The 14,471-nt window shown below is 44.4% G+C and overlaps 1 protein-coding gene across 5 annotated transcripts; it reads left to right on the top strand.

The window, feature by feature from the left end:
• The first annotated feature begins 1,521 nt into the window (after positions 1-1,521).
• LOC105029823 (coagulation factor IX) lies at positions 1,522-14,449 on the top strand. 5 transcript variants are annotated; one of them, XM_020046995.3, is made up of 11 exons: positions 1,522-1,788; positions 1,946-2,005; positions 2,106-2,173; positions 3,647-3,720; positions 3,960-4,126; positions 7,643-7,667; positions 7,770-7,883; positions 9,686-9,820; positions 10,204-10,448; positions 13,213-13,327; positions 13,434-14,449. In XM_020046995.3, the coding sequence occupies exons 3-11, from the start codon at positions 2,124-2,126 to the stop codon at positions 13,997-13,999; spliced, it is 1,491 nt and encodes a 496-aa protein (XP_019902554.1). In that variant the 5' UTR covers positions 1,522-1,788; positions 1,946-2,005; positions 2,106-2,123; the 3' UTR covers positions 14,000-14,449. The 5 variants fall into 5 exon arrangements, with proteins under 5 accessions (XP_019902554.1, XP_019902551.1, XP_019902559.1 ...); XM_020046992.3 differs by having other exon boundaries at positions 1,946-2,173; XM_020047000.3 differs by having other exon boundaries at positions 1,523-1,788; positions 1,946-2,173; positions 3,594-3,720.
• Positions 14,450-14,471: the final 22 nt, after the last annotated feature.

Raw genomic sequence — 14,471 nt, 5'->3', positions numbered from 1 at the left:
GGTCTACTACTCCCTTTACAGAGAAGCTCAGTGCAGGTGTACGTTGTTAAAATGTTATCTGTAGAATTGATTTCCTTAATGCATTAGAGACAATTAGTTGTTGCGACAAGGTAGGGTTGGTATAAAGAGGTAGTCCATATTATGGCAAAAACAGTTCAAATAAGAGAGAAATTACAGTCATAGTTTAAAACATGGTCAGAAAAATAAGTACAATTGCAAACAACATCAAACGTTATAATGGAACTGGCTTTCATAAGGACAGCCACAGGAAAGGAATACCCAGAGTTATCGCTGCTGGAGTGGATCATTAGAGCTAACCTTTATAGTTGAATTGCAAGAAACCGGTGGAAATCTGTCCCTTGATCTGATGAGTCTAAATTTGAGATTTTTGGTCCTAACCGCAGTGGCTTTGTGAGACGCAGAGTGGGTGAACGGATGATCTCTTCATGGGTGGTTCCCACCATAAAGCATGGAAGAGGAGGTTTGATGGTGTGGGGGCACATTGCTGGTGACACTGTCGGTAACGTATTTAAAATTTAAGGCACACAAGCAGTATGGCTACCACAGCATTCTGCAGGGAGACGCCTTCCCATGTGATATGTGGCTGTTATATCATTTGTGTTTCAACAGAACAATGACCCAAAACACAACCCCAGGCTGTTGTAAGGGATATTTGACCAAGAAGAAGAGTGATGGAGTTGCATCAAATGAACTGGCCACCACAATCACTCAACCCAATTGAGATGGTCTGGAAGGAGTAAGACCGCAGATGGAAGGAAAAGCAGGAAACAAGTGCTCAGCATATGTGGGAACTCCTTCAAGACAGTTGGAAAAGCATCCCAGTGGACTACCATGTTGAGAGCATGCCAAGAGTGTGCACAGCTGTCATCAAGATCAAGGGTGGCTACTTTGAAGGATCCACAATATCAAATGTATACTACATGATCCCATGAGTTAATTCATATGTCTGCACTATTACTCTATTTTACTCTATAATGTTGGAAAGGGTATAAACGGTAATAAATAAAATACCATTTTATGAATCCAAACTTTTAACTGGTACTGTATATGATAAAGTCAAATATCTATTTATTTTATCAAAACATTTAACAGAATAAAAAACAAAAGGAACCAAGCAATATCATACTAGTTGGTTTTGTATTAGTTTTGTTGCGCTGTAGCCCCATAGGCTAATGTTGCTGTGGAGTTTCACTACAGTGTCAGGCGGTATCAGAGGTGGTTGGTACCATTAGGCAAGGTAGGCAGCTGCCTATGGCCCAAGAAGGCTTATGGCCCTGTGAAAATTAAAACTGAAATACAATATAAGATATGTTTTTTTGTAATACTTAAGGCTTAAAATGTGATTGTGTGGCTCAAAATTATTAAATTGAATCATGGCTTCTAATACATTATTTGTTTCAGTCCGAACCCCCCTCTCTTACTCAAATGGTCTGTCCCATTTGGTTTCTCACGGAAGCAGCCCTAATGATGTAAGGTAGCTTACTCAGTCAGCCGGAGCCTGCTACACCCCACAAGAGAACAGAAATGTTTTAAAAATATGAAACAATTGTGTGAGCAGGGCAGAAAAAGGGAGAAAAATGTCGTGTGCCCATAATAGTTGTAGCTTTGTGGCTGCGGCTACTATTTGTGTCATAAACATGAATAGTTTATCGGTTACGGCTATTACCTACTGAATATGGCAAGTTTGACAGTCAAAGTGCTATCCCTGAACTGAACCATCACGAACGGCAACCAGAGGATAAGAAGACATTGATTTAATTCCATCAGGTTGTTCTTCTAACATCACGCATGTTGATCATAATGATGCAAATGATTATTATGATGATGACAGCAACAGTGTTACTGATCACAAATTAGTGATGATTTCTTTCTCCCCAAGAAAGCTCTGACAGTGTAGTGATACAGAATATAATGTCTGTTCCAGGTATATGTGGCCCTTCCAGTTGACAGATAAGGAAAGGTGCAGGATAGTGAGAAGAGGAAGGTATATGAATGCACTTGATCATTATTAAGAAACTGAACACACAAAATTGCCAAATGCTTGGTGCTTCACTGTAGCTTATAAGGCAGCATGTACCCTTCAGCTATTGAAAGGGGAAGCAATGCAAATGCAAGTGGAAATGGCAGTTCCATTCAACAAGGAAGAAAGAAGGTATGTTCAAAATGTTGCTAGTATGGCTTTGATAAAGACAAAAAATATAAAAAAAATAGCAGTGCCCATGATGATGTTGTAATTCATTAAACCCCCTAAAATGTTTAATTGATTGTCAATCAACAGTTTAAAATGATTACCTATGAAAGAAGCCAGTTAACCATAAACCCAGCCTCATCCATCTGTCACTGCAGCCCAAACGCCAGCGGCCCCCTCTCCCATTTCCTCTGCTCCTCTTGCTCAGTTATTAAAACATTTGTCTAATGTTTTTAAATTTACTTTCATTACCATGCTATACTTAATCACTTATTAGTTTCATTGATACAGTAATGGAGGAGGATTAGGATTTTTTTATTGTCCATCTGATGGAGTATTTTATTTTTAAACCAACCACATCCAAATTAGTGATTGATTTAATTGCTTCTATGATGTCTGTAATCAAATGTTTTCTGTACCCTCAGGTTCACTTATAGTATTTTTGCCTGTTGGTAGAAGTTGTGGTATAAGGGTTTGCATGCAACAGTGATATTTGGGAGGATGTCTGAACCGATATTCTTTAGTAGGTAATCAAAAATGGGGCACATGACTCAAGCAAAAAAAAACAGACCAAAGTACAACCACTGAGAAATAATTGGATATTTCAAATGTCAGCCAATAGCGATTATTGGAATAAATTAGTGCATCTTTTTGGTTACTATTGGGATACTCTACCTGTTCATTTGCTTACCTCTGCTATAGTATCTGCTGCTAACAGCTATCATAAATTCTGTGGTATCCATTTAAAGGTCGAACATTGTGCTAAACATCACAGCTTGATTTTGAACAGCTTATTTCTCAATAAAGGCTGCATTCAAAGAGGCCCTCAAATTTGGATATTTTTCACTAGTAATTTACCTTTTGACCAATCACATCATATTGTCTGATTAGTGAAAATAACAGGAATTGTAATCTGTGCAAATGGGGTGTAAGACATTCTGTCTAAGAGTACAATGAAATCAGATACATACCAATGATGAAGTCACTAAATGTGTCAGTTAAATGAGTAAAATGTGAATGTTATATTGCAAAATTAAGTGACTTGAACGTTGCAGTGGGTATTGCCTCATTCCCTGTGTCAATATTTAGAATCTAGTTAAAGATCAATAGCCGAGCTTCAGAGCAAATTCACCATTTTAGCGACACACAAAAAAGGTATGATTTCTCTTAATCTTGATTATTGAAACCAATCTTCTTTCCATCATGCACAATGTAGATATTTTTTAAAGTAGGTAGTACATGATCACTGATCAGCAATTAGAATCCTCAGAAGTACTGCCTAAGGATTTGACAGAATACTGTTTTCTCATAGAACTTGTATTATGTAATATGGATCAGGCTCTCCCTAGCGTAATTACCAAGTTCTTAACATCTGTCCACTTAGAAAAGTCCAGCTGATACTATTTAACTCCAACTTCTACCTGGGTTGGCCCATAGAAGGATGTTGCAGTCCAAGACTTGGCTCATCACCCTACTTCTGATTTCTGTCTATTCCCTATTAGAATCAAAAGGTAACACCTCCCTTCATAGTCCAAAATGATGAGTGCCCATTTCTTGCTCTTCTCGCAATCTAGTTGACAACATACCTTCGGTTAACTAGATACTTTGAGAAAATTCATTCACATATACATGTGGTTGTTTTTTACATCTGTGACAAAAAATAGATTTCTATTTAAGTAAATTTAGTGACAGGGTTAAGCTACACAACTAAAAGGTCTCAGGGAAATTTAAACTACTCCATTGTATGCAGTGTTTTTGGAGCCAAGGGATGCGGTTCAGTTGCTCCGAGGGGTCAGGCGGCCCAGGGCCAACTCCTTCCTGGAGGAGATTATGCCTGGGAACCTGGAGCGTGAGTGCTATGAGGAGACCTGCTCCCAAGAGGAAGCTGCCGAGATCTTCCAGACTAAGGAGAAGACGGTACTAGAACAACTCCATCATGGGAAAAACATCTTGTTTACATTGCACAAAAGTGTGCAATTTCTTGTTCACTTTGTGATTGTGCCCTCATATGGTCACGCTGCGAACGCAGTCGCCCATAACAGATACATTTTAATACTAGGTGGGGCTCACAAATATTTTGACCGCCTTTAGACTCCCACATTTTGATACAACAATGAAGTCAAAATGGATTTAATTCAGAGTTTTGCCACTGATGAACACAAAACAAGTGAAAAAGAAGATTTAATGACATTTACAAAACAGAAACGCCCCTGGTAGGGTCTCCCAAGGCAAACAGGTCTTAGGCGACGGGTCAGACTAAGAGCGGTTCCCCCATGGGGCCCGGCCGGGCTCAGCCCGAACGGGCGACGTGGGGCCGCCTTCCCGTGGGCTCACCACCCACAGGAGGGACCATAAGGGGCCGGTGCGAAGAGGATCGGGCGGCAGTCGAAGGCAGGGGCCTAGACAACCCGATCTCTGGACACGGAAACTGGCTCTAGGGACGTGGAATGTCACCTCGCTGGCAGGGATGGAGCCTGAGTTAGTGCGTGAGGTTGAGAGGTTCCGATTAGAGGTAGTCGGGATCACCTCTACGCACGGCTTGGGCTCTGGAACCACACTCCTTGAGAGAGGATGGACTCTTCACCACTCTGGAGTTGCCCATGGTGAGAGGCGGCGGGCTGGTGTGGGTTTGCTTATAGCTCCCCAGCTCAGCCGCCATGTGTTGGAGTTTACCCCGGTGAACGAGAGGGTCGTTTCCCTGCGCCTACGGGTCGGGGATAGGTCTCTCACTGTTGTTTGTGCCTACGGGCCGAACGGCAGTGCAGAGTACCCGACCTTCTTGGAGTCTCTGGGAGGGGTGCTGGAAAGTGCTCCGACTGGGGACTCTATTGTTCTACTGGGGGACTTCAACGCCCACGTGGGCAACGACAGTGACACCTGGAGGGGCGTGATTGGGAGGAACGGCCCCCCTGATCTGAACCCGAGTGGTGTTCAGTTATTGGACTTCTGTGCTAGTCACAGTTTGTCCATAACGAACACCATGTTCAAGCATAAGGGTGTCCATCAGTGCACGTGGCACCAGGACACCCTAGGCCGCAGGTCGATGATCGACTTTGTTGTCGTCTCATCTGACCTGCGGCCGTATGTCTTGGACACTCGGGTGAAGAGAGGGGCGGAGCTGTCAACTGATCACCACCTGGTGGTGAGTTGGATCCGATGGCGGGGGAGGAAGCTGGACAGACTCGGCAGGCCCAAGCGTACTGTAAGGGTCTGCTGGGAACGTCTGGCCGAGTCTCCTGTCAGAGAGATCTTTAACTCCCACCTCCGGCAGAGCTTCGACTGGATCCTGAGGGAGGTTGGAGATATTGAGTCCGAGTGGACCATGTTCTCCACCGCCATTGTCGAAGCGGCTGCTCGGAGCTGTGGCCGTAAGGTCTCCGGTGCCTGTCGAGGCGGCAATCCCCGAACCCGGTGGTGGACACCGGAAGTAAGGGATGCCGTCAAGCTGAAGAAGGAGTCCTATCAGGCCTGGTTGGCTTGTGGGACTCCTGAGGCAGCTGACGGGTACCGACAGGCCAAGCGGGCTGCAGCCCGGGTGGTTGTGGAGGCAAAAACTCGGGCCTGGGAGGAGTTCGGTGAGGCCATGGAGAAGGACTATCGGCTGGCCTCGAAGAGATTCTGGCAAACCATCCGGCGCCTCAGGAGAGGGAAACAGTGCCCTACCAATTCTGTTTACAGTAGAGGTGGGCAGCTGTTGACCTCAAACTGAGGATGTCGTCGGGCGGTGGAAGGAGTACTTCGAGGATCTCCTCAATCCCGCTGACATGTCTTCCATTGAGGAAGCAGAGGATGAGGGCTCAGAGGTGGACTCATCCATCACCCGGGCTGAAGTCACTGAGGTGGTCAAGAAACTCCTCGGTGGCAAGGCACCGGGGGTGGATGAGATCCGCCCTGAGTACCTCAAGTCTCTGGATGTTGTGGGGCTGTCTTGGTTGACACGCCTGTGCAACATCGCGTGGCGGTCGGGGACAGTGCCTCTGGGATGGCAGACCGGGGTGGTGGTCCCTCTTTTTAAGAAGCGGGACCGGAGGGTGTGTTCCAACTATAGGAGGATCACACTTCTCAGCCTCCCCGGGAAAGTCTATGCCAGGGTTCTGGAGAGGAGAATACGGCCGATGGTAGAACCTCGGGTTCAGGAGGAACAGTGTGGTTTTCGTCCGGGCCGTGGAACACTGGACCTGCTCTATACCCTCTACGGGGTGTTGGAGGGTTCATGGGAGTTTGCCCAACCAATCCACATGTGTTTTGTGGATTTGGAGAAGGCATTCGACTGTGTCCCTCGCGGCATCTTGAGGGTGCTTGGGGAATATGGGGTCCTGGGTCCTTTGCTAAGGGCTGTCAGGTCCCTGTACAACCGAAGCAGGAGCTTGGTTCGCATTGCCGGCAGTAAGTCAGACTTGTTCCCAGTGCATGTTGGACTCCGGCAGGGCTGCCCTTTGTCACCGGTTCTGTTCGTAATTTCTATGGACAGAATTTCTAGGCGCAGCCAGGGGCCGGAGGGTGTCAGGTTTGGGGACCACACGATTTTGTCTCTGCTCTTTGCGGATGATGTTGTCGTGTTGGCCCCTTCAAACCAGGACCTTCAGCATGCGCTGGGACGGTTTGCAGCCGAGTGTGAAGCGGTGGGGATGAAAATCAGTACCTCCAAATCCGAGGCCATGGTCCTCAGTCGGAAAAGGGTGGCTTGCCCACTTCAGGTTGGTGGAGAGTGCCTGCCTCAAGTGGAGGAGTTTTAAGTATCTAGGGGTCTTGTTCACGAGTGAGGGAAGGATGGAACGGGAGATTGACAGACGGATCGGTGCAGCTTCTGCAGTAATGCAGTCGATGTATCGGCCTGTCGTGGTGAAGAAAGAGCTGAGCCGCAAGGCGAAGCTCTCGATTTACCGGTCAATCTACGTTCCTACTCTCATCTATGGTCATAAGCTTTGGGTCATGACCGAAAGGACAAGATCTCGGATACAGGCGGCCGAAATGAGCTTTCTCCGCAGGGTGGCTGGGCGATCCCTTAGAGATAGGGTGAGAAGCTCGGTCACCCGGGAGGAGCTCAGAGTAGAGCCGCTGCTCCTCCACATCGAGAGGGGTCAGCTGAGGTGGCTTGGGCATCTTTTTCGGATGCCTCCGGAACGCCTTCCTGGGAAGGTGTTCCGGTCCCGTCCCACCGGGAGGAGACCCCGGGGAAGACCTAGGACACGCTGGAGGGACTATGTCTCCCGGCTGGCCTGGGAACGCCTCGGTGTCCCCCCGGAAGAGCTAGAGGAAGTGTCTGGGGAGAGGGAAGTCTGGGCATCCCTGCTTAGACTGCTGCCCCCGCGACCCGGCCCCGGATAAGCGGAAGAAGATGGAGATGGAGAAAACAGAAACGATTTATATTTGGAATCTCAGCTATTGTTCCCCACTGTCCATAAAACTATTAACTTTGGTCTTTTCTTACAGATGGAGTTCTGGTATAGGTATAAGAGTGAGTACGGGATTACTTATTTCCATGTTTTGAATACTTCATGAAAAAATCCACATGTAAATGAAGGGCATGTGATATGTCTCTATGTATGAATTATCCTAGATTTGAATCCATGCCACTACAACCCATGTAAGAATGGAGGAATCTGCACCACTAATCGGGATGAATACCTCTGCCTGTGTCCTCCCCGTTACGAGGGCAAAACATGTGCAATAGGTATACATTAACTTAGTCATCATACATTACATTTTCCTGTGTATAAAATATTTCCCAAACCCCTTGAGCTGCATTATCATGGCCCGGAGTCACAACTTGGACTATACAGTATGTTACCTTACAGGCACTATTAACAATTGCGCATAACTAAAGACTAAAGAACACATTTGTCCCTAATGTTATGACATGCATAAACCATGGTCGTTCTCAAAGTGAAAGCAATTTACTCCTATACAGTAAAACAAAGATGCACCAAAATGAATGTGCTTATAGGAGAACATTTCTTAAATGTTTTAATTGATACTGTTACATTCCTTCAGGGGTGTCAGATAGGCTATTGGTCAAGAGCTGTTTGTAATCCCAGTGCCAACAAGGTTAAAATAAAAAATCTGCTTTGACAGATCTGCTCATGTAAATGCCTCAAGGGACCCCTTTCAAGATATCTAACTTCATTATAGCAAAATACAATGGTTGGGGTTGAACATCCTCCTTTAAAATACACTGAATCGACAGAGAATGGAGTAAAATCCACACCCATTAATAATTTTTGGAAAATGTAAAAATAAACATGTTGAATAAAGGTTGACATTTGGGGGGGAAAAGTTGTAAACATTCACAGTATGGAAAAATAAAAGGTAAGTACATCATCAAAGGAAATATCTAATATAAAACTACCTTCACTAGAATAATAAAAGGCATTAGTTCATGAGAGGCAACTGTGGGGGAGTTGTATAACATATACAATGAAGAAAATTTTAAATGCAACACTTTTGTTTTTGCCCTCATTTATCACAAGCTGAACTCAAAGATCTAAGACTATCTCTACGTACATAAAATGTCTATTTCTCTCAAATATTGTTTACAAATCTGTCTAAATCTGTATTAGTGAGCACTTCTCCTTTGCCGAGATAATCCATCCACCTCACAGGTGTGGCATATCAAGATGCTGATTAGACTGCATGATTATTGCACAGGTGTGCCTCAGGCTGGCCACAATAAAAGGTCACTCTAAAATGTGCAGTTTCACTGTATTGGGGGGGTCCAAAACCAGTCAGTATCTGGTGAGACCACAATTTGCCTCACACAGTGCAACACATCTCCTTCGAAAAGAGTTGATCAGTTTGTTGATTTTGGCCTGTGGAATGTTGGTCCGGCCCTCTTCAAAGGCTGTGCAAAGTTGCTGGATATCGGAAGGACCTGGAACACGCAGTCGTATATGTCGATCCAGAACATCCCACACATGCCCAATGGGTGACATGTGCGGTGAGTATGCTGGCCATGCAAGAACTGGGATTTTTTCTGGAATGTTTTCCAGGAATTGTGTACAGATCCTTGCAACATGGGGCCGTGCATTATCATGCTGCAACATGTGTTCTTTGTCCATAACACACACCTGCCCATACCATTACCCCACCACCACCATGGGCCGCTCGATCCATAACATTGACATCAGCATCTGTGGCATTGTGCTGTGTGATGGAACTGCACATTTTAGAGTGGCCTTTTATTGTGGCCAGCCTAAGGCACACCTGCAATAATCATGCTGTCTAATCAGCATCTTGATATGCCACACCTGTGAGGTGGATGGATTATCTTGGCAAAGAAGCGCTCACTAACATAGATTTAGAAGGGTTTGTGAACAATATTTGAGAGAAATAGGCCTTTTGTGTACATAGAGAAAGTCTTAGATCTTTGAGTTCAGCTCATGATGTATGAGGGCAAAAACAAAAGTGTTGCGTTTATAATTTTGTTCAGTGTATTAGCAATTTTGTTTAATCTTTGACCATTTTCTGTGTCTCCAGAGGTGTTTGAGTGCCAATTTAAAAATGGAGGCTGTCTGCATTACTGCACCGACCAGGAGCGAACCAAAGGGGTCCAGTGTAGCTGTGCAGAGGGCTACAAGTTAGATGAGGATGGCAAGACATGCTCTGAAGCAGGTAGACTGAGCACCAAAAACAAAAACATGTTTTCCCACACTCTGGTGCTCACTTGTTTTTCGCCAAATTGAAACAATTTCAGTCATAGTCATAACTTAATAATTGCATGGGGAATATTTATTGAGGGAAAAAATGCACTTGGGAAAAATGTAATGTTTTTTATATTAATTGTAAAATATAGAATTTTTACTGCACGGTTTGCAATGTATGCACCCTAGACTGGATTATTGTATTCATTCAAAAATCATGTGGCCCTGGCTGGTATAAGTGGTCTTCAGTGTCTGGTGCACAAACAAAATATATTTCACCAGCTGAGAGCACGTTCTCTTCTTAAATTAAAAATAAATGTGATGGTTAAAATGTACATTGTTTGTCATTACCAGCATCATTCCCTTGTGGCTTGAAGCTGAAAGAGGCCTCACTACGGCGCTCTCTGCCAGAGGAGTATGAGAACATTACTCTGGCCTCAGATGTCCCCTCCTCTGATTGGAACACTACAACCCCAATGGAGGGAGAGGGCAATTCAACCCAGCCAGGAGTCAACAGCACTGAAGACCTGACAGATGTTAATGAAGACTCTCGGATAGTAGGAGGGCAACTGGAAAAGCAGGGAGGAAGCCCATGGCAGGTACAACCATAGAAATTATAGAAGTGATGTAGTGGTGAAAATGCGTATTCAGCATGGGCAGCGCCTTTGAGAGCTTTCAAATAAAATGGAAATTTCATTTGGATGGTGTGAAGTAGTACATCGTCCAAATGCAATGGGGTGGGACCTAACCTATTTGATAGAGCTGTCCTCAAAGGACTGCAGTGTTTGTGATTGAACACTTGAGTGCAAACTATCAGATGAGCACTGTCAATCAAGTAGCACATGAACGAGTTCCATTGTTTCCATGTCTGTTATGGATACATAATTGTGTCCCTTTGAGAACTCTTTAACACTAAAACCGCCACATGCCTATACCAATTTGGCGTTTGAGCTAGTTATTACAATAGAACTGCCAGTTTGAAAGCTACACCCTGCTCCTTCCACTCGATAGCCCCACTACTACCCCCGGGAGAAACCCACAAAGACACGCCCTTCACAGCCTATTCATTTCGTACCTTGTCTTTTACCAATTCTCCTCTCGCTGTTTTCGATAACTTATTCATGTCACCTATAGAAAAATATTATATGCCAATAATCTATGTGACTAGAGCTATGCATTGGCATTTAAATCATTTCGGACCTCTTCTTTTTCTTTATAATGGGACCTTCAATGAAAACACGTTGTATTTTTCAAATTCATTAACAATTTAAAACAAAGTAAACAAATTCGGTAATTCATTTTTATTTTAGACTTAGTTTGATGTTAGTAGATGAACTGATGCTCTGGCTGGATGGTGATGCTGTGGAGGAAAATGTCCATGCTAATAGGGACAATCGAGTGCTAACGACGCCTGTATCGAGTGCTAACGACGGTTATAGGGAGTAAAAAAGGACTGGCAGTTCTAGTGTTAACGTGCTTTGCACGTGGCCTGTTTTCAGATACTTTCATTGCGGCAACCGCATTATCAGGTGGAGGACCGAAGAAGTGTGTGTCTTGAAATAGAGGAGACAATAACCATACCATTGGCATCACACCTTACTATTGGCCTCCTACAATTTGGCCTAGGCTATATGTATTTTTGGGGGGATGTCGGTAGTAATCTGTTATTAAATCCGATTATAACGGGGAACTGGAGAACAGCCTTGAGTTGTATATGTTTTGTCCAGCCTTCCTGACCTGGGAAAATCAGTACCTCCAAATCCGAGGCCATGGTCCTCTGTCGGAAAAGGGTGGCTTGCCCACTTCAGGTTGGTGGAGAGTGCCTGCCTCAAGTGGAGGAGTTTAAGTATCTGTGTCCCCCCGGAAGAGCTGGAGGAAGTGTCTGGGGAGAGGGAAGTCTGGGCATCTCTGCTTAGACTGCTGCCTCCGTGACCCGGCCCCGGATAAGCGGAAGATGATGGATGGAGATTGCTTATGTCTATGCGTAGTCTGCCTGATACATTCAGGCCTATTCAGTTTTTGAATGGGTGTTTGGAGTGACGTTTGGTTAGGATAGTTAAATCCGATTATAACAGGGAAGTGGAAACCATTACTTGAGTTGTGTCTGTTTTGTCCAGCCTGCTTCGACCTGGCCCAGCTCCCTCTGTTTAACGCGTTAATTTATTCTATCGGCAACTAAACATTGCTATGGTGAAATCTGAATTTTTCATACCTTGTGAAAGCCTACGTCTACTATTGAGCTATAGATCGGTGCTGGCAGCCTGGCACAAACAAGACACACCCACTTCACCAGTCCTCCACCTGATTACGCACTTGCCACAATGAAAGTAACTGAAAACAGGCCACATGATAACGAGATAAATTCTCTGGCTAAATCGTTCTCAAAGCGACCCAATTATGTATCCATAACGAACAAGGGAGCACTGAATCTCATTTGTGTGCAACATGATTGACAGCCCTCATCTGAAGGTTTCTTCCCAAGTGTCCAATCACAGTGATCCAGGCATAAAACACACAGTCGAATGTGGAAAGCACTATCAAATGGGTGAGGTCCTGCCCCATTGCATTTGGATGACGAACAACTTCAAAGCATCCAAATTAAATGTTTATTTCATTTGAACAATGTGTAAGTATACACAATGCAAATGCAATGTGTATTTATTTATTTATATACATAAGTATTAAATTATATATTATGGCACATTTAGTCCTCCATAGTTTGCTAGGCTGTTGTGGATTGGGATGGTACGTGGATTGTGTCTAATGGTTGTGAGTTTAAATCCATGGAGAGACAAACAAACTGCTCTCTAAAAGCTAACTTTGAATGGTTGTTGTTCCAGGCAAAATATGTGCTGCACACAATAGCCAATATCACCAAACATAACAATGCATCATACTGAATAACATACTGACAATGGTGTCCCACATTTATATGTTACTGTACTGTTACCCAAGACCAAGTTGCTTCTACATTCACATTAGTTGTTTCACAGACACTTACCCGGAATTAGAGGTCATCTTAAAGGCAAATTTTGGGCAAAAATGCAAAATAAATTACCATAAACTATAGAACTGCTTTATGCACCATCATAAAATTAAGATATTTGGCTAAGAAAGTGACATTTCTGACCGAGCTCTATGAATTTTCAACTGCATGCTTGGAAAGAGACGAATACTCTAATGGCTGTCTTACCCCTCCTCTGCAAGTTTCAGCAGTATTTTTCTAGGGGGAGTGATAAATCACCATCATAAATGTACCACCAAAGGCACAAACTTCAGCTGTTTTTGAGTTTCTCATGCCTTTAAGATAGCTATGCTGGTAAAAGTATTACTATTAGTACCAACCTTCGCATCCCCATGCAGGTCCTGATCCACAGAAAGGATGGGTATGGCTTCTGCGGGGGAACTCTTATTAGTCAGCGTTGGGTTATTAGTGCTGCACACTGCATGGAGCAAACCCCTGACCATATAACTATAGGTAAGAGCTGTGCTTTACATATGACATGCTTTGGAATTCTATATATTTTTTTGCCAACATTCACCTGCTGCATGTGTATTTATGGCCGCGCTTGGGTATGTAACAGGGGACTATGACAAGGAGCGTCCGGACCCAGGTGAACAAAAGATCCACGTGGAGAGGGTTGTTGTACACCCGCACTTCCATGAATACACCTTCGATAGTGACATTGCTCTCATGTACCTTTCCTCGTCTGTGGTACTGAGCCCAGCGGCAATTCCCATCTGCCTTCCCAACGATCACTTGGCGCAGCACCTCCAGCGGGATGATGTGAGGGGCTTGGTCACAGGCTGGGGCGCCACGCAGTACTTCGGGCGTTCCTCGCGCTTCCTACGCAAAGTCTATCTGCCCATGGTCGACCAGCAGGAATGTATCCGCTCTACGGAACAGGTTATCACCGACAACATGTTCTGCGCGGGCTATACGGAGGCCAGCATGGACGCATGCAGTGGAGACAGTGGCGGCCCCTTTGTGGTCAACTACCGAGGAACCTGGTTCCTTACCGGGGTGGTGAGCTGGGGGGAGCAGTGTGCCGCCCGTGGGAAGTATGGTGTCTTTACCCGGCTAGGGAACTACTTGCACTGGATAAAGGATACTGTAGAAAACCAGGATCATAACAGTACACATACCTGAAGGGTTGCTTGGAGACAACCTTAGTACATTTCCTCTCTCTTGGGTGCTTAGATGTTTGCAAATCTGAAGGGGCTGGAAATAGTGGTCTTCTATCATATTGCTTGTATTTTACATCACAGCAACATCAAAGGATTATAATCAAGGGCATGGAATCAAGTCAAACCTAGCCCCTAAACTTAAGTTTCAGGACTAGAGTCCTTTGTTTGGCAGTTATAACTGAAATTGTATTAAAATCACTTGCCACTAGCAAAACATAGTTGGAATGTTATTAATGTGTATTAATGCAATAGTTCACTCCACAGTCAATTTAGTTCAGACATCAACATGGGCCAAATTAAATCTAAATGTGTGAAGCTCTCAAATGTTGCACATTACCTTCTGAGGTATGTGAAGCATGTCAATCTACATTTTATTGAGATTGTATATAAATTGAAATGTCACCCTGTTAATATTGTTAATGTGAATAGGCCCT

This window comes from Esox lucius, chromosome 1 (genome assembly GCF_011004845.1).
Source record: "Esox lucius isolate fEsoLuc1 chromosome 1, fEsoLuc1.pri, whole genome shotgun sequence".
NCBI classification, from domain to species: Eukaryota; Metazoa; Chordata; class Actinopteri; order Esociformes; family Esocidae; genus Esox; species Esox lucius.
This window is presented reverse-complemented; position numbering and strand designations above follow the sequence as displayed.

Excerpts from the sequence above, each read along its gene's own strand:
- LOC105029823 (XM_020046995.3), top strand. The coding sequence starts at position 2,124 with ATGCAAATGCAAGTGGAAATGGCAGTTCCATTCAACAAGGAAGAAAGA. Across the intron at positions 2,174-3,646 it reads TTCAACAAGGAAGAAAGAAG|AAGGATGTTGCAGTCCAAGA; the intron begins GTATGTTCAAAA and ends GTTGGCCCATAG. Across the intron at positions 10,449-13,212 it reads AGGGAGGAAGCCCATGGCAG|GTCCTGATCCACAGAAAGGA; the intron begins GTACAACCATAG and ends ATCCCCATGCAG.